This window comes from Miniopterus natalensis, chromosome 15, assembly GCF_054644295.1.
Source record: "Miniopterus natalensis isolate mMinNat1 chromosome 15, mMinNat1.hap1, whole genome shotgun sequence".
Taxonomy (NCBI): Eukaryota; Metazoa; Chordata; class Mammalia; order Chiroptera; family Miniopteridae; genus Miniopterus; species Miniopterus natalensis.
This window is the reverse complement of record NC_142095.1, coordinates 44140918-44160587: the sequence shown is the minus strand read 5'-3', so window position 1 is coordinate 44160587 and position 19670 is coordinate 44140918. Positions and strand designations below refer to the sequence as shown.

General features: G+C 42.3%; 1 protein-coding gene across 2 annotated transcripts in view; it reads left to right on the top strand.

The window, feature by feature from the left end:
* The window catches only part of CADPS (calcium dependent secretion activator), a 434238-nt gene that overhangs the window by 313064 nt on the left and 101504 nt on the right, over nucleotides 1–19670 (top strand). For both annotated transcript variants that reach the window (XM_087825065.1, XM_087825064.1), the window contains exons 14-16: nucleotides 5776–5877; nucleotides 7337–7400; nucleotides 7727–7850. In XM_087825065.1, coding sequence (XP_087681191.1) covers nucleotides 5776–5877; nucleotides 7337–7400; nucleotides 7727–7850 — 290 coding nt within the window. The remainder of the gene's footprint in view (nucleotides 1–5775; nucleotides 5878–7336; nucleotides 7401–7726; nucleotides 7851–19670) is intronic.

The following is a 19670-nucleotide window of genomic DNA, read 5'->3' as shown; positions in this document are numbered from 1 at the left end:
TGCAATATAGTCTCCGGAGGCCGGAGAGCCCCGCTTCTGGCGGCCGCAATGGCCTGCAGGTGGGGGGACAGCCCCGCGCTGCCACCAGGCTCCGGAAACGGCTGCACTTGACCTGCATATTGTCTCAAGGTTGCCGAATCATGATACACAGAAGAGAGGTGTTGGCCAGTGTGCAGTGAGGTGCCATCAGAGACCAGGGACCGCATCGCCTCTGTGTGCGTGTGCGTGTGTGTGTGTGTGTGTGTGTGTGTTTCTAAACCTCGGTTCAAAGGCGTCAACGCCTCTACTGAGTTGGGAGCCTGGGAAAGGAGGGGAATGAGTATGCGCTTCATGAACTTGATCCGTTCAATGTAAGCAACAACAACTGACTCCGGGTCACTGAGCGAAAGGGAGTGTTTGGGGGGGTGCTGGGTCGTCAGGAGATCGGAGGGGAGACTGGAATCGGGGCGGCTCCAGAAAGTGGGAAACAGACCAAAGCTCTGGTTCTCACCCTGTCACCACACGTGAGAATGATCCGGGACCTTTAGCCGTGACAATGTCTAGTCCCTGCCACAGACGGATTGAATTAGAGCCTGAGGATGGGACCAGAGCTCTCGCCGGCTCTAAAAGGTACAGAGAAAGCTTAAGAACTACTGACCTTTGGAGCCCACCTGGTCAGGGCACAGCTGCTGGACGAGCTAGTTCCATCCGTGTCGTCCAGGTGGCTGAGTTAGGTCAGACGACAGCGTACAGGGGCCATGAGAGGGAGGCGCTGGCCTGCAGAAAGGCCCTCAGCAGCCACAGCAGGAGAGCAGGCACCTCGGCGTCCCTCGCCAAGGCACTCACCGTGTCGCCAAGCTCCTTCCTCCAGAGGCAATTCAGGCACTTTTAGGAAGCGACAATGGCCGGTAAATGTTAAAAGTATCGAGAAAGGAACAAGACGCAGAACCAGTTATATGACAATTACAGCGTCACCCCAAATGTTTCCAGGAAAAACAACGATATCATGGCTCCGGGACTCCAGGAGGCTGTTAGCAACCAGCGCCTGCAGCGGCCTTGGGAACGGCGCCAGCGCCTTTTGGGAGGATCGCCAGCTGCCCGAGCGGGCCGTGTACCCGGGGGAGAGCTCTGGCTCTAAGTTCACTGCGCCCCGAGGGAAGTCGGGAGCCCGAGTCAGAAACACCCTTCAGCCGCAGGAAGGGCCGCCAAAACTGTTTTCCTGCTCGGGGGCAGGGGATCTCAAGGGTGCTTTCCCGACCAGCAGCCCCAGAGAACTTGTCAGAAATGTAAATTCCCAGGCCCCGCCCCAGATTTACTGAACCGAAACTCGGGCAGGGCCCAGGGATGGAATCGCGGCAAAGCCTCCCGGGCAGTTGTGAGGCTCTCGGATTGGAGAACCACTGCCCGAAAGAAGGGGCTTTATTGCTTCTGTGACAAGGGTGCCCCAAAATATTGAACCAGAATTTTTCAATTAGTAGCTCTGTAGAAGTCTTCCTAAACCTGTACAGTTAACACAGGCAGTTTAGGGGTCCACAAAAAACAAGCTGATGTTTGATAGAATTTTCAAAAATAATTATGTGAAATTAAAGAGAATATTTTTGCTTTTTAACTGACATAGTTACAAGCTGTGATCTATAACAAATTATATTGTTCCTGCATGTCTCTTCCTCAGTTTGTAAAATTACATCCCCTGTTACCATTACCATTTCAGAGCGATTCTGGCAATTGCAAACAAATTTGCATTCATTGTCAAAATCCTGGTTTTCTTTTTTTTTTATCACTTGGGTTTTTGTTTTTGGTGTGTGTGCATGTATGTGTGTGTGTGTGTGTGTGTTGTGAACCCTGCACTACGTGCCTCACAGACATAGAATTGGTTTCATTTATTTTAAAATAAAACTATTCACACTGACATAAGCAGTTAAGGAGTGAATTTAAGAAAAGATTGCAACAATAAATTCTAGTTGTTTACTTTTTTTGGATAGTGAGATTAACAGTGTTCAGAAAGGAGAGGTTGTCAGGGAAGGGGAAGATGCTAGCTGACACTTTTAATCATTACAAATCTGAGTCATCAGAACAAAAGGGGAAAAACATCATCAAATTTTACGCTTGTAATAATTCCCTTTGTAGTGAGAAGTAACCGAGAAGGCCGGGCACACACTAAATGTTTAGCTTTTACCATCTCAGATACAGACCTAAGAGTTCCCTTCTTCTTGCCTTAGAAGACTTGTTAAGGAATGAATGGTTCTCTTCGGAGAGGTTTAGCTCCTAACAATAGCAGCAGGCATCTCTGGGCTGCCCATGTCTGTGCCCATGCCTAAACCCTCTGTGACTTGTAAATTATATTTAATAGCATTTCCAAAAGCTACAGCTAAAGGAAGTTGTCGATTATAACAGAAACATGAGACTTTATCACATGAGAAAATGTCACATGTATATTGTGGGGGCCAAAGAATTCATTCTGAGATTTGACTACAGATTTTTAATAAACTTTTTGAGATTTTTCCAGAAATTTTGAAAATAAGGGCACAGTCATAGATGCTAACAGCCTACCTGATATTTATCGTTTTGCCTTTTGTCTTCCCTGAAGTTCAGGGGGGTATGAAAAAGATGGACCCTAACAGGATTTTGCTACTTAGTGATGTTTTTTATAAAGTGGGGGAGGGAAATTTTTCTCATTTTTTCTAGTGGGGCATTTTCAGTATTTTAAAAGAAGGGAAGCTGTCCGATTAACCCCTCACAGGAGGTGCATTGCTATCATTTGCCAAGTCTTTTGTGTAGTCAGACTGGTCTCATGTACAGGATTTTCCCAACTTATGCTGGATCTTTGAGAAGGCCTATAAATAAGACCATTTGTTTGGTCTCAAGATGACTTGCATTTGCAAACGGAAGAATGTTCCAATAGAAGTTTCATGGTGACGCACCACTCTGCAAACTGGCTCAGTCAGTAGTCAAAACAAGTCACCACGGCTCTGGGAAGCTGAAGTCTCTGAATGGGTCAGATGATCCTCCGTCTAATTTGGCACAGAGAAATTTGGACTATAAATATGCGGCCTCCCTTTGTATTTTCAACTTAAATGGTCCAAACCAAATAGGGAAAATGTGTGTGGACCTAATGGTGACTTAGAAACATGGAAATACTGTGATTAAACTGAAATTCACTTATTTGTGCTTGGGTCCTTTGTGTTAAATGAGCAATAATTTGCTAAGGTTGAAAAACATATGTGGCTTGTTCTTTCTTTAGCTTTACTGAGATATTGACAAATAATATATATAAGTGTAAGGTATCCAATGTTATGATTTGATACTCATATATATTGTGAAATGATTATCACGGTGAGGTTAGTTAACACCTACATCCCCTTACATAATTACCATTGTTTTGTGTGTGGTGAGAACATTTAATATCTACTCTCTTAACAACTTTGAAGTGTATGCACAGTAGTATTCACTAGCGTCTTCATGCTGTGCTTTAGCTCCCAGAACTTGGTCATGTTAAGCTAGAAGTTTCTACCCTTTGGTCAGCACCTCCTCATCCCCCCCCCCCCCAGACCCTGGCAACTACCATTCTACTCTCGATTTCTGTGAGTTAGACTTTTTCAGATTCTGCATGTAAGTGAGAACATACGATATTTGTCTTTCTCTGTCTGACATCTCACTGAGCATAATGCCCTCAAGGTCCATTCATATTGTTGCAAAAGGCAGGATTTCCTTATATTTTTATGGCTGAATATTTCATCATGTATATGTCTTACATTTCCTTTATCCTTTGTTTTATAAAAGTATTTCTATGTTTTAAATGTTTTATGTTTTATATATATATGTATATATATATGTATGAAATATATATATGAAAAGTATATGTGATTGTATATATATCCATTTATCATGGACATTTAGGTTGTTTTCGTGTCTTGGCTCTTGTAAATAATGCTACAGTGAACATGGGGGTGCAGGTATATTTTCAAGCTGTGATTTCCTTTTCTTCAGATGTATACCCAGAAGTGGGATTGTTGGATCATATGGTAGTTCTTAATTTTTCATAATGGCTGCACCAAATGACATTCCCATAAACAGTGCACAAGTGCTCCCTTTTCTCCATAGTTTCACCAACACTTGTTATACTTGACTTTTTGATAACAGCCATTCTAACAGGTGGGAGGTGATATCTCATTGTGACTTTGATTTTCATTTCCCTGATGATTAATGATGTTGAGCATCTTTTCATGTTCCTGTTACTCATTTGTATGTCTTCTTTGGAAAAACGTCTATTCAAGTTCCCTGCTCAATTTTTAATCAAATTGTTGGGGTGGGTTTTGGGGTTTTTTTGCTGTTGAGCTTTATCGGTTCTTTCTATATTCTGGATATTAACTCCTTATCAGGTAGATAGTTTACAAATATGTTTTCCATTCCATAGGCTGCCTTTTCACTTTGCTATACAGAAATTTTCCGTTCGAGATCGTTCCACTCGTCTATTTTTGCTTTTGTTGCTTATGCTTTTGTTGTCCTATCAAAAAAATTATATTGCCAAGACCAATGTCAGAAGGCTTTTATCCTATGTTTTCTTCTAGGATTTTTACAGCTTTATGCCTTACATTTAATCCATTATCATGTTCAGTTATGTGAGTGGTGTAAGATAAGAGTCCAAGTTCATTCTTTTGCATGTGACTGTTCGGTTTTCCCAACACCATTTATTGAAGAGACTGTCCTTTCCCCATTGAGTATCCTTGGCTCCTTTGTCAAATATTAGTCGACCATACTTGTGAGGGATTGTTTCTGGGTCCTCAGTTCTGTTCTCTTAGTCTGTGTGTCTGTTTTTGATGCCAGTCCCATACTGTTTTCATTATTATAGCTTTGCAATAAAGTTTGAAATCAGGAATTTTGATGCCTCCAACTTTGTTCTTTCTCAGGATTGCTTTGACCATTTAGATATTTTGAGGTTCCATATAAATTTTAGGATTTTTTTTTTTTTAATTTCTGTAAAAAATGCCATTGAAATTTTGATAGAGATTACGCTGAATCTTTAAATGGCTTTGGGTAGTAAGGACATTTTAACAACATTAATTCTTCCAAACCATGAACATGGAATGTTTTTCCATCTCCATGTGTGTTATCTTCAATTGCTTTTATCAATGTCTTAGCATTTGTACAATGTCTTGTCATTTGTTCTTCAATTAATACATGAGTGCTCAAATTAATCTGAATGTCTATAATGATAAGCTAGAAATTGAGTCACTTAAGAACATTTAACACTGGTAAAGTCAGACACTTATAAAGCACCTGGTTTTCAAAGGCATTTGTGTGCATAATTCAGGGGTCCCAAGTCTAACTGCCTATGTGAGACAGGTAATGCAAATTAGAGATGTGGACAAGGTGAGCGCCGGCCCCAGCTAAGGAAGAAAGGAGCTGCTAGTTGCATTCACCAATTAATGCTGGTTTGTTCCAAAATTTCAAGAGAATTATATTATAAAACTTTACTAATTTTAAAAATGTTGGCAAGTAACCAATTTTAAGAAACCATGAGAAAAGCAGACCTAAAAGCTGAACTTCCAAGCCACTAGTTTGCACATTTTATCATTTCACAATAAATGAGGGACAATTTTGCAAATGCCTCCAAATGATAACCCCAAAATACCCCATTCCATTTAATGACCAGCTCTGCCAAGCAGGCCGCCTCCTAAGGTTACATCTACCATTGCTGTTGTTCTTCTAAAATGGACAGTTTCCTCCTGCTAGAGGTCTGATTTGCTGGTGTCAGCATGTGAGGTTCCCGTCACTTCATGACATGTCTCCCTTCAGGCCCGATGGAATCGGAACTGTGACTGTTGAAGAAAAGGAACGTTTCGAAGAAATCAAAGAAAGACTCCGAGTTCTGTTGGAAAATCAGATTACGCATTTTAGGTAAGGATCTGGGATGGGATAGAGGAGGCTTATTAGGAGGGTGAGACCAGGGAAGGCTTGATTTTCTGAAACTGTAAGTCAACTAGGTACACACTGGATATTTAGAAAAACCAAATGGAAAAGCAAACCAGTAAGACTGGTTCCATCCACAGTAGCTTAGAGACTTTGAAATCTTAGGGTCATTTTACTTCCACCAAAGGGACAATGCCCTCCTTGTGCAAGTTGACCCTGGTCATCAATCTTTTTTTTTTTTTTTTTTTAATGCATTAAAAAGTTGAATTTGAAGCTTCCAGTTTCCTAAATAAAGCAGTGAAAGATCTTGTGAACCACATCATATGATCGGGGAAGGAGGGCGGTGGCACCCACAGGAGAAGCTCCACCTTCTCCTCCGAAACAGGGCGAGCTGGCTACTCAGGGAAGGAAGGGGGCCGGATGGGCCCTGGCAGGTGGGCTCTTCTCCACCCTGGGGACAGCCGGCAGGGCCGACGCCTGAGCCTTGGGCCACGTGGCCGCTTCCCCTTGGGACACATCAGACATTTCTAATGCTGCACTCGCGGTTCCGGACCAGAAGCCTGAACTAGTAGTAACTCAGAAGTACTGAGAGCATTTATAAAGGCGTAATAAATAGGTCCTTTTTATCAAGCCCTTTCAGATACAGGGGCCAGAGAAGCATCTCATTATTTGTATTCTCAGAACAATTTTGTAAGGTAGTTATTATAATCCCATGTAAACAGTGAGGCTGAGAGAGGCTCAGGAGCTTGCCCCAGGCAAGTCTGAGTGTAAGTGGCCCATGCTGATCCCTTTGTACCTTGAGGAACAGTGTCCCAAAGGGCTGGTGACAGCCTGAAACAGTCAATGGAACTCCTAGTGTTACCGGAGGCAGTCCTATTGGTGCCAAGCAAACCCTCCTGGATAAATCTTTACTGACCACACACTATATGCAAGATGCATTGCCATTCACGAAAAATCCAGTAACAATTAAAAACCACAACCAAGGATAGGCAATTTGCAAAATCATGAATTTGCTCAAAACACCCTCGTTTAGTTCCCATATTAATCCTTTAGGTATTTAAGTAAGTGTGTTTGAATTTTACCCCCTTTCAACTAATATTCGTTAATGCTGGTCTCTGTAATAATATTTAAGGTCTCCTTTGAGCTAACAAACGGTTCTCCTTCACAATAGAAATCAAAACAGAGCCTTGTCACCACTCTAAATATTCTTTTCTGCTGCAGACGTCTTCAGAGCCTCTCTTTAGTCATCCTTCACACATACACATATATACATTATACACACACATGTATGGTGTGAATTCACATTAACATAACACAGTGTCACAAAATAGAAAGCAGTTTCTGCTCCTCAGAGAGAATGTGTGTAGGAACCAAATTTCAGTATATTTCATGCTAAAATGTCATAAATTGGGGCAACCTGAAGAATTCTCTCTTTTTTGTTTTTTAGATATTGCTTTCCATTTGGTCGACCTGAAGGTGCTTTGAAAGCTACTCTCTCACTCCTGGAAAGGGTAAGAAGGAAACTAAAAGACAGATTCCATATATACAGACACATGAACAAAACTGTAAGGAAATATTGTGGTTGAATGACCTTGTTTGAAATTTTTTAAGGTTTTGTTTACCATTCATCAAATATCAGAATAAGTGTGAGGAAACTGCCCCAAATCTAGGTGTTTTATCTCCGGACTCCAAATAGCTGGAAGATATACTCCTAGCCCTTCCCTGGTTCACAATGGGCTTCTCCATCCTGCCTACATTTAACTCTTTAAGAAGTATAAATGAGGAATGCATTTAGTTGAACCATCTTAAAAACCTTTTTATTTTCCCCCACCTTAAGGTTTTGATGAAGGACATCGTTACGCCAGTGCCACAAGAGGAGGTAAAAACAGTCATCCGTAAATGCCTAGAGCAGGCTGCTTTAGTCAACTACTCTCGGCTGTCAGAGTATGCCAAAATCGAAGGTAAGGCTCCCTACTGCCCCCAGTTTTAATTTAGAACTTTGTACACCTGCCTGGGGAAGTCTCTCTCTTTTCTGATGGGCACCAGGAAACAGTGGTCCATCTGAGTATGTTAAGCTGAAACCTGAAAGCACTCAAATTGTGAAAATGTGAAATCTTCCTTGGATGTGGCCAAATGAATGAATTAAAGAACAGAGGCTTGGGAATCAGGCTTTATAGGGGAAGAATTTTAAACATGGGATGTTAACAGATAACTAAGGTCCTTCTAGAGTTTGTGTCAACCCTAAGTTTGCTCTGTGGCTGATGTCTTCCTATGAAAGAGTTCTGTAGGATTGCTACCTTCTTTAAATAGAGGAAGACAAGGAAGCTTGCTTTCCAGTTGATAGCATTGTAAGTAAAACAAGAACTGAAGAAAGCAGCATCAAGGTTTTGCTGAACTCTTTCTTGCCCCTAAAACTTACAAAGGGCTGTCTCTGGTAGCATTTCAAACTTGATGGCAAGTTAATATCCAGCCCTCTCTGATGGCTCCTGGTTTGCTTTCAGTCTCACTTGTTATTGTTATGTTAGACCTAGGATGGTAGTTACCACTGCCTTCCCAAGTTTTAGGAAAGCAGTCACTGATGACCAATTAATCACCCAAAAGTCACTTTGAGTAAGCTCTACTTGAAAAGATATGGTTCTTTGGGACCTATTCATCTGCAAAAGTATTAATCACTTTTCATTGTTACCCTGTTGGCTGCTGTAGGGTGATTTGAAAACCACACCCAACTTGACCAGTAGTGTAAGTGTATAAATGTGGGAGTTCTGTGTGCAAAACTCAATGTGTTCGCATTCTGGAATCTGATGTTCTCTCCCTTGTGAAACGCCAGCAAATGCCCATTGCCTGCCTTCAGGACAAGACTGGGGGGAACAAAAAAGACCTAACCAACCACCAAAACCCATCACTTACCCTGCCAAAGTCCTTATTTCTCTAGAGAATTAGGTTAAGATCGTGTCAAATTCACAGTGTTCTGTACATTACATGTCTCCCTCTCTCAATTTTGTCTGTCTGACAATGCAAATTGTGTACCAGTGGTAATGAATTCATTGTTATGCATCCAGGGAGAAACACTTAAGAATTGGGCACTAAAAGGATGTTTATCAACGCTTGACTTGGTAATGAGTGACAAAAATAGAGGAGCAAGAAGATCGTTAAAAGGGCCATATTAGCAAATAATTGTTCCAGCATTTACCTCCCCAGGACATAATGATTGGTTATATTTGGTAATGTCAACCAGGCACCTAATAATTCTAGGCAAGGCCAGAGATGGGATGGAATCAAGAAACGTTCGGTTACCATGGCTGCTGCCTCGTAGGTCTTGGTCTAGCTATTACTAGTCTTGGTAAGATCTGCTCTCTTCTTTCAGATAAATATATCTAAAAACAAACTTTAAGATCTATAAGTAAAAATGCATTCATTTCCAAAGTAGATCAGCTGGTCTGTAATTTCCTTTTGTGCCTCAATTCTTCTTGGTTGTGTTAATTATCTTTTGCACTGTGACTTTTAGGTCTGGGGATTCTTTGAAGAAACCAATCTTTTTTTCCCAACTCTCTTTTCAGAGAAGTACCTCATTCCACACTACCTGCTCTCTTTGCTTCTCTCCTTCCTTGTTCGCGATTGGCTCAGCCACTTTTTGACATTACCTCTGCAAAAGTGGCTGTGACACCAATTTCAAAGCATGCTGGGATTGTTAATTCAGACAACCCAACATCCTCTGGCTGCATGTATCAGGTTTTCTTTCATGAACATAGTCCACCGTAGGCTGAGACATTGCAGCTTTAAAGATATTACTACCAGACAACTTTCTTTTACAAGGTTCTGATCCTGCACTCAGAAAAGAAACCTTCCATTTTTACATTTGAGCCCCTCTGTGAGCATTGACAGCTTAGTTCCCAGAGAATTTTGGAAAGAAGTTGTAGTAATATTGCTGGAGACTATGTTTATGAAGAAATACCTCAAGAGCCTTAGATACTAAAGTCTGAAATCCTTAGTATCTTGGAGCCTTAAACCAATGAAATTCTGTTTCCCTTTACTCATGATGTTTTTGGTCATTGTATTCTTGCAAACAATTCTAAAGAGACGTGTGAAGTCATGGTCACAATCTCTCTCGTGACTCACGGCATGCTGAATGGTTAATCCAGTAGAGCTCCAATTTTGAAACTCCTTTTTCTTTTATCCTGTGTTTATCCCAAAATACTCTGTGGCTATTTTCCTTTGAGCTAATGTAACGTTTTCCTCTAACCTATGACCTTTAACCTCTTTACCTCTGACCTAAGCCTCTTGCATGCCCAAATCCTCTTTTATAGGGAAAAAGAGAGAAATGTATGAGCATCCTGTCTTCTGCTTGGCCTCCCAAGTGATGGATTTAACCATTCGTGAGTACCTACCACCTCCTCGCCATGCTGTCTTCACTCTTTCCGTTTCCATTGTTTCAAGAAAACCAGATCCAAACCAACTCACTCTCCTTGCTTCAAGTTGTTTAGCATTGGCTTGTCTGTTGATTCTGTCTGTGAAACGCAGTGTGAGAAGTCCAGTCACTTTTTATCAGCCTAAAACAGGTTAGACAATTAAGCCATTTGTTTGTGATAAACTCAGATTTGTCTGTAAGTTTTTCAGTTATTCTCTGTCTGTGACCTGAATGCATTTTTACTTTGCTTGTGTGTAACCCCAATTTGTAAAGTGCTTGTCACTGGTACACAATCAAAAGGTAGCATCTAGGCAGGGAGCAATGTGTTAGGTGTCAGATAAAGGACAGCTGGGGCAAAATCACGCCTTCTTTCCCATGTTTAACATGTCAAACTATTGGGGGTATGAGATCACACAAGGCGGTCCATTCTCTGTAAAAATTAGATCTTATGTGCCTCCTGTCTGTTCTCTCTCAAGCTGGGAAGCTTTTCCTTGTTCTCTCTGGAGATTTTGACTTGTCTTTGTCCTCTAAGCTTTGGCTAGAACATATGACTTAATTGTCACTTGGAGAGTTCATGTATGTTTCATAGCTTGATTTCACATTAAACTTAATTTTACTAATTTTCTATTTGTGCAGCATTTTCCACCTCTGTGAAGGAGCCTTTTTTTGCTGGCCCCCACACTTCGGGGCGGTGGGAACCCAAGGGCAACCTTTTCTTCCAATGTCATGTATCACACATAGTGGGGGGCATTTTGGTCCACTGCTCATTAATCCTGCATATGTGTTCTTGTTTCTCTCTCTTCTCTCCTTGTTGTGCTCTCTCTTTCAAATAGAGAATCAAAAGGACGCAGGTGAACCAATTGTATATGCATTCTAAACTACCAGGATTGTTGAGTTATATTTAGTTTTTGTTTTTGTTTTTGTTTTTCAATAGCTCCTTAATGTATGTACTCCCAAAGACTGGTGTGGAGTTGCGATGATACTTAAGGAGTTAATTTGTGCTGTCTGAATATCCCTCATGCCCATTAGATGTTAACCTTAATAGAGTAGACTTTCCATAAAGGCATAGCTTCGGAGGAACAGAATTCTGGTTCGTATGGAACTGCATTTCATCCTTGGTTTCCAGATTCCAGGGATTTGGCCTCATGTGCTTTTAAAAAATAGCTACTGAACCAAACTAATCTTCCTTTTCGTTTTTCATTTCTTTTTTCTGTTTTCTACCCTACTGAGAAGTTTGTGTTCTTTGATGAATGTCTATCAGCCAAGACAGAGAGAAGTGTTTGTGCCGTTCTTGTGTGTATCGTGTGGTGAGGCAGGACGCAGACACAGGTGGCTGCACAGCGCCCCTTGCTGGAAGCTTCAGGAGGGGCGAGCTCTTAGAAAAGTCTTGACTTTGGATGTGTTCTTCTTGTTTAGTCCAAAAATGTCTAAGCATATTGTGAGGAAAACGCTAATAAATAAAATTATAGTATGAACTATTGTTTTTAGGGTCTAAAGGATTCTCAAAAGATTATCATCATCTCATTGAAGTTAAACATATTTCATTTAGTCAGAGTTGAACGTATTTGAGATCAATTCAGAAAGCATTTTTGAGCACATGCCAAGCACCAAGCTCGCAATAAGTATTTGAAGACTCATGAACCTATGTTCAAGACACAGGTGCCTTTCTCTCCCTGGAAGGGAAGGTGTTCATTTATTCATTCACTTACTCATTCATTCATTATTCATTCATTCATTTGACAAGTGTTTATAGGGAGCCTACCATGTGTCAGGTACAGTGGTGAAAGCCAGGGACTATGTAAACAGGAAACAGCTGTTGACCTTATGAAGTCTGTGTGCAAATGTATTATACATGTGTGTAAAACCATGTATAATAAAAATAGCTAATTCTTATTTAATGTGTATTATGTACCAGGTATGACTATTTTAATCTTTAAAAACCCTCAGGAGGCGGACACTACTATTATTCCCATTTTAGAGAAGAGCAAACTGAGATACAGAGAGGTTAAATAACACACTCCTGGTAGAATAGGGTAGAGCCAGAATCTGAGCCCAAGCAGAAGCCACAGTCTTAACTACTCTGTAACTCAATGTGGTTGCAAATAGAATGAAAAGATGGCAGTAATGGGTGCTGATGATGGCAATGTAGACAGGAGGCAAGATCTCAAAAGCCTTTATATGCCTTATTAATACAGAGTTCAGATTGTATCTCATGGTCCAAAGTTTCTTATCCTGGAATCTATGCCAGCTTCTGCAGACATATGGATTTTTCAAAGGAAAATTATCCCACAGGTCTCACTTCTAGAGGTAATAGAGAGCCATTAAAGGCCCTTTAAGCAAGAGGGTGGCTTGGTGATTTGCACTGCAGGACAATCCCACTGGCATTGATGGAGAGAAAGGACTGAGAAGGGGGGATAGAGTAAAACTGGACCTAAAAGATAAAGTTGAAACAAAGATGGGTCTGAAACTTGGTGTGTCTGCGGACTCTTCGAGGCTAAACAAATCTCAATCACAATCATAATCACAATCACCTCTTTCCTGACCTTCCAATCTTTTCTCTTACCCTCCCTCTCCTTTTTCAGTTTCCTCAGGGGAAACTAAACACAAAACATGGGTGGGTATTCAGAACCCACTGTATGGAGGTGGCAGGCTCAGCTGGAGTTACATGTCCAAAGTGGGTGGGATGTGGGCAGCTACGGAGTTCCTTGCTCAGGCTATGCTTTGAGAGGCTATGGGCTCTGCAGATGGCATTTGGTGGACTTATGCTTTCTGTCTGGTGGCATTACTAGCGATTAAATATTCAGTTTAATTACAGTATCTCAAAAAAGGAAAAGGCTACTACTACTCTAGGAAAGAAAAGTTGTGGCTTCTGCACATAAATTTATTATTTTAAATACATTTCCATTTAAACCATCACACATTCAGAACCCAACAAGCTCGGAGAATGCACCACTATTGCTGTTTTGCCTCAACTCTTGATTAAATACTTGTGTAATTTTCTGAGTATCGAAAATTCTACTGAAACTTGAAATAAAATAATTTTCCTTCAAATACTCCAAAGATTTACAAAATTAGATAGATAGATACATAGATAGACAGCTAGACAGACAGATTAACAGATATGGATGGTAGATAGATGATTGATAGATAGATGATATAGATGGATAGATGATAGATACATAGATACATGTATCTATATATAGAGCCAGCCAACCCACCTGTGGACCAAGGACTGTGCTAAGGACCTTATATGGAGGATCTGATTCCATCTTTACCCCTTTTACAGATGAGGGAGCTGAGATTTGGACAGGATGAGTGAATTTCTCAAGCGGGATTTGAACCAGATCTTTCTCAATTCAAACACCGTGCTTTTTCATCTCTTTCCTCCATGCCGCCTTTCCAGCCGATGTGGTGGGCACTTGGGTAACATCCGTTCATTGAATGGATAACTTAAAAAACACCTACAATTTTTAATCCGGAAAGACTACCAAAAACAGAATAGTTCTTTCTGGGACCAGGTCATTGCCGAAATCTTTCCACTGTGAAGTCTTCCTGAGGGAAGTTGAGATTCCCTGAGATTACCAAAGAACTGAGCCTCTTTTTCTCCCCCATTGTCAGAAATCTTCTAACGCAGGACAAGCCCGTCCAAGGGCTGCCAAGCAGATTCTGTAGTGTTGAGATTCCATATCTTTCCCCGCTCCAGTCAAACGTCCTACAGGTCCCAGGCCAGTTGAAGGAGAAGAGACAGCGAGGCCTGCAACCCTCGAACGCACAGTGCAGAGCCACCCACCCAAGGGACCGGTGAGGGCAAATCCCCTCACCAAGCTCCAGGCCCCTCTGAAGTGAGCGCCACCTCAGGCTTCAGGTTTTACGCGAGAAACGTAATGTTTCTCTTTCCTCCTTTCTTGTTTCGGGGCCGCACCAATCAGGGTTTCCAAGCCCAGGTTATTCTGCAGACTATCATCTCATCTATATGTTATAAAAGATGAGGCGTGCAAGGAGAAGCATGTTTCCACACTGTCCGCAAGGAGGAGCTTGGAGAAAAAGAGGTGTTAAAAAATGCACCATAAACCAATAAATAGAAAACCAGTGTCCCTTTTACCAGAAAGTAAGAGATTCTGCTCCCACTGCTGCTGCTGCTAACTGTCCTTTATTGAGAAGTTAGTATGTCTTTAGTGGTTACATGTGATCTCAGTTAATTCTCACAACTCTATAAGAAGTATTTTATTACCATATTTCATTGAATCTAAAAGGCCATCAGTTATGAGATGTACCATTAATTTATATACTCCTAAGAACAAAACAATGCTGCCAACTAAATAGTTAGATGCTATCAAATGTAAGTGCACCCAGTTTCAGAAATGTTAAAATATGCCCCTTATACTCAGTGAAATAAGAATTCACTCCTTGTATATAGAAATACAAAAAGATAGAAATAGAGACATGTTAAGTGTGTTGCCCAAGATCACACAGCTTGTTAGTTGCAGAGACAGAATTTGAACATGAGCTTAATTTCTAAGCCCACATGTTCGACTTCTAAGCTATGAAACGCTTGTGATTGTTAGTGATAAAATTGTGAGACCAGAAAGGGGTTTCTCAACCGTCTAATCCCAAACTTTCCCTTGACAGGAAAACCGAGGCCTAGAGGTTTCTAAATAAGATGAGCAGTTAGTGACCCTAGTTTGGGGTCCTGCACACTACTCAGGAGCCTTCACCCCCCTCCCCCAACCAGGCTGCCTTACCTTTCAGCCAAGAGGTAATGGCCCCACCCCAATCCCTTACTTGGCCTGAGTTTTCAGTAGGACAGCTGGTGATATGCAGTGTCCACATGCTAGAGTGCTATAGATGCAGCTCCAAGAAACACCCCCTCAGGACCAGCCTGAGCACCAGATCTCTAAGTCACTATCCAGACTCCAATGATTGTTTCAACCTTGTTAAACCTCACTTATATTTTCCTTCCCCAAAGGGTTGTTGCAAAGATTGAAACACATATTCCAAATAAAGCTATTAGCACAGTGCCTGCCGCACAGCTAGCACTCAGTATATCTATTATCTGTTGTTATTTATTATTATTTAAAAGGAAACTTCCCAATCTAAATGTGTAGTATAAACATATTCTTTGATTTAAGAAATGGAATATGAAACAATGCATCTCAAACTTTAATTTTCATACAGATCCCTGAGGATCTTGTTAAAACATCAATTCTGAGTTAGCAGGTCCGGGTTGGGGCCTGGAAACGTGCATTTCTAACAAGTGCCCAGGTGATGCGGAACTGCTGATCCAGGGTTTGCAATTATAGGAATATAGGAGACAGTTGATTGATCTTTTTGTCATTAATTTCAAAATAAAACATAGCAATATAGCTCCACACACATTTGTTAAATACCCACTAAGTTCCAGGACCCATGGAAGTGAGCAATGAGAAAAAACAGCCATGGTCCCTACCCCCAGGGAGCTGACCAATAGTGGAGAGCACAGGCATAAAACACGTAATTACATTCTCACTGTGGTAAAGGGAAATGCTAGGTGCTGCAGGGGACTTCCCCTAGGCCAAGGTCTTGATGCATTGCAAGGAGGATGTTGTCTTGGAGGTCAAGGGCTGGTTCCCCAAAAAGAACTGCCTAGGGTGTCCCCTGGCCTCATTGAAGTATTTACTTCTATTCATCATCCTTCCAGATGCTCCAAGAATCTTCCCCAGAGAGCTTGTGGCCATATATGTGAAAGCTTATTTGGGGACAGGGTGAGCGTTTAATAGTACTATTAAATCAGTATTCGTGCTAAAGCAAGTGACAAAAAATACACACACACACACACACACACACACACACATACACACAAACAACCCTCATATAGCTTAAGCAAGAAAAGGGAATTTTTGGCCAGCATAGCTAGGAAATACGTGGAGGAGCTGGACTCATAAAGATAAAGAATTTTAGCTTGTTTTGATCTCTCCAACTGCTGACAGTCTCCTTTAATGTGACTGGGGGTCATGGTAGGGAGGTTGGGAGCAACATGGTCACAGAGAGCACAGGCTTTTATCCTCGCTAAATAACCCTAGAAGAAAACGAGCTTTCCTCTCCAAGCAACTGTATAAAGTTTCAGAGAAGGGTTTCATTGGCACGCTTGGGTTGCATGTTAATCTCTGAGCCAATCAGAATTTCCATGACAGTGTCAGTGCTATGGTTGGCCTGGCTTGGCTCACATGACTGCCCCGTAGGAGTCATTGCTTGACATTCACATTAGAACCACATGGAGTGGAGGAAAGGCAATTCTGAGGAAGGTTACTGCACATGCAGGAATAACATATCCACGACAGGGTCTATCCAGAGTTAAGCCCACTTTTCTTAAGTGCAGCAGCTCATTCTTAAGGACAAAGATACCAGATTAGAGAAGAAAAATATCATAACAGCATTATTTCTTCCTTGTGGATACAATTTATTTTAATTTAAATAAAAAGTATTTTTAATTATCTTAAATCATTTTAAATTGCATTAAGACACCTGAAGCTGTTCTCTGGTTTGGAAGTTTAGGTTATAATGTTTACTACTCAGCAATTTGGCTTAGTACATGGGTTAAGTAACCAGGGGCTTTGGTTAAGAGATAAAAGTTGCTGTATCCTTTATAAGCATATTGCCACACTGGGTATTTGTTTTGCCATAAAAGCAAGGCACTGGGTGGGATCCACCGAGGATTTCCTTCCACCAGTAGTTGAGGACCTGCCCTGGGCCAGGCACTGTTCTAGCGTCTAGAAATACAGAATTCACTGGGCAGCGATGGGGACAGACATGGATATAATTTGCTGTTGTTAAAGGCCATAGTGCTTAAGTAGAGGTATCAGCAGAGAGGTTGGGCTTTCGTGCTGAAGGCACCCCGCTGCCGGGAAGGGGATCTCTTGAAGGCTTTTGGACAGGAGTATGACAGTCTCAGATGCATGCTACACAGAAGAGACAAAGGTAACTGCAGTGAAAAGGGCAGAGAAAATGATCCATGATTCACGCAACAGTCTTTATTACCATATCCTTTATACGGTCCTAGAGATGGAGTCTTCTGAAACAGAGGGATGGTCCTGCGAGGGGATCAGGACATGTAATTCACAGCCCACTGAAGAAGTGATGTTGAACTGTAACCCTGCATTAAATATGTGGTCCACGCGGCCATCGTTTTAGGGAGGCAGGGTACTCTGGAAAGCATGGCTGTCTGCTTAGCTTTCTGTTCCTAGTCTAGCTCTATCCACCCCGAGCCCCAAGTCATAGCAAATGGCCATAGGCTAGTCATTTTCAGTAATAGCATAATACAAACACTGGCATCTTCAGCGACACATCAGTAGATTGGAACTTGATAGCAAGTGAGCTTTCCATCAACCATGCCCGTCCCTCACGTGGTATTCTCGGGCCTGGCAATCCGCTCGCTGGAACCAGGGCTGCCCGGGTTATTTAAGGGCTAATTGGAGTGCCTCTTGCCCCCGAGTGCTTCTCCTCCTTGGCTTAGCTGAGCATGCAGAGGAATTCTCTTTTTGTTTTTCTGCAGTCACATTTAACTCTCTCTCTCTGGAAGCCAAGCAGATTTAATTGTGTAAACATGAGCAATGGTAATTGGGTAAATGAAGTTGGAAACCAAGGTATGATGTTTTTGTTTTGCTCTGTGAGGGGAAAGAAATAGGGAGCTTGTTTTTCTATAGTGGCAAACCTCACTGTCAGAATTCTGGACAGACAGTTGGCAGCCGGGAATCCCTCTACGGATTTTCATCGAGACCCACTGAGCTGAGTTATGTATGTGCTGCCTCGCGGGTTACGGATCAGCCTGGGGTCACTGCATTGTTTCATAGCCGCCAGAACAAGTATTTCTCTACACCAGGAGTGAGTGAGGGGTTTCCATGAGAATTGCGCACTCAGGTAACATGCATTCGTTAAAAAGCCGGGAGGAGGTATTACCAAGTTGTGTTATCAGAGACGTACCTAACTTTCAGCTCAGCTGCAGGTGGAAGGCCAGCTTTTAAGAAAATTTAAATAAGTACATTTTTATAAAGAAAAGCTCAGCTGTTGCCTTCCTTTAAGTAGCTGATATTTAAAACTGATTTTTCTAAATTCTATTTACACACAATCTTTCACTAACAAAAGATTTAAGGAAGAGGAGGCTGGTGAATAATTTTTTTAGCCCTGCATTCGAAACACCGAGGCAGCCCCACACGAAAAGGATTTCATCGACTTTTGCTTTTAATAGAGAGTTCTGCCAGATTATTATATTTATCCTTATTGCTGATATTTTTATTAATGTCGCTAGAATTACATTTCCTATAAGCCTGCAGTAAAGATCATTTTCCCAGCAGAAAATTCAAGCAGACCGAGAAGCACACTTGGCAGTGGAGCCTGTGCCCCTCACCACGCGGCTGCCTTACGAGCGGGGCTGCGGGGACGAGCAGGTCCCAGGTTAACGCGGCCTCATCGAAGCGACGGAGCCGGGGGCCTAGGGGGCCCGGTGCCCGTGTCGCGGGAGTGGCTATTGTTGCAGGATGTTTGCTGTGCTGAGACTGTAAACCACATGACAGATGGGTCAAGTGCTGATTACGGCATTCTAACATTTGGAATAGCAAGTAACATATTTGATAAGCTGGCAAGTTTTTATATATGATTCAACCCACAATATAAAAGCCACGCGAATTCCAAATTGAAAATAATTAAATGAGCTGGAAACAATCAGATACCACACATTTTCCCCCCAAATGACAGATTTTGACATGTTGAAATTCCACAAAGGGGGCAGGAATCTTCCCTAGCGCACTCGAACGAGCGACGGCCCTTCGTGGGCTCCTGCCAGCACCCCCCCCCCCCCCGCCTCCTCACACACCAGAGGGGACGGCCAGCATTTGCAGGCACCTTGGGCTTCGCAGAGATCTGGCCCCGGCCTTGTTTTATTTGCTCTTATCAGCAACCCTGCCACATACACCGAAAAGACATGAGTATTCTCGAATTCTAGATGAGGAAACCGAAGCACAGAGGGGTCTAAGCGGGGGTGCAGGGTTCCGTAGAAAGTGGGGCGGCACAGGGCGGGTGAGAAGCGGGTCTCCAACCGCGACTGCATGTCCCCTCCCGCTCCTCTGGGAGCAGGCGGCCGTCACCGTAGGAAAGTGTGTCTTGTTCGGTCCGTTTCGCTGCCACCGTCATTCACGTGCATCCGTCTGGATAAAGGTCTCTAGTGTGTGTCTTCATCCTCTTAGGGTCTCCTCTCCGTAGGGCGGTGCTGGTGGCCCTGGTCAGAGGCCCACCCAGTATCGGGGTGGTAATGCCGAGAAAGCAGCGGCTCCCCACTCGTGTTTTACATTTTTGCTTGTTTGGTGGGGGTTTTTTCAGAGTTTCTCATCCTACTTGTCAATCTTTG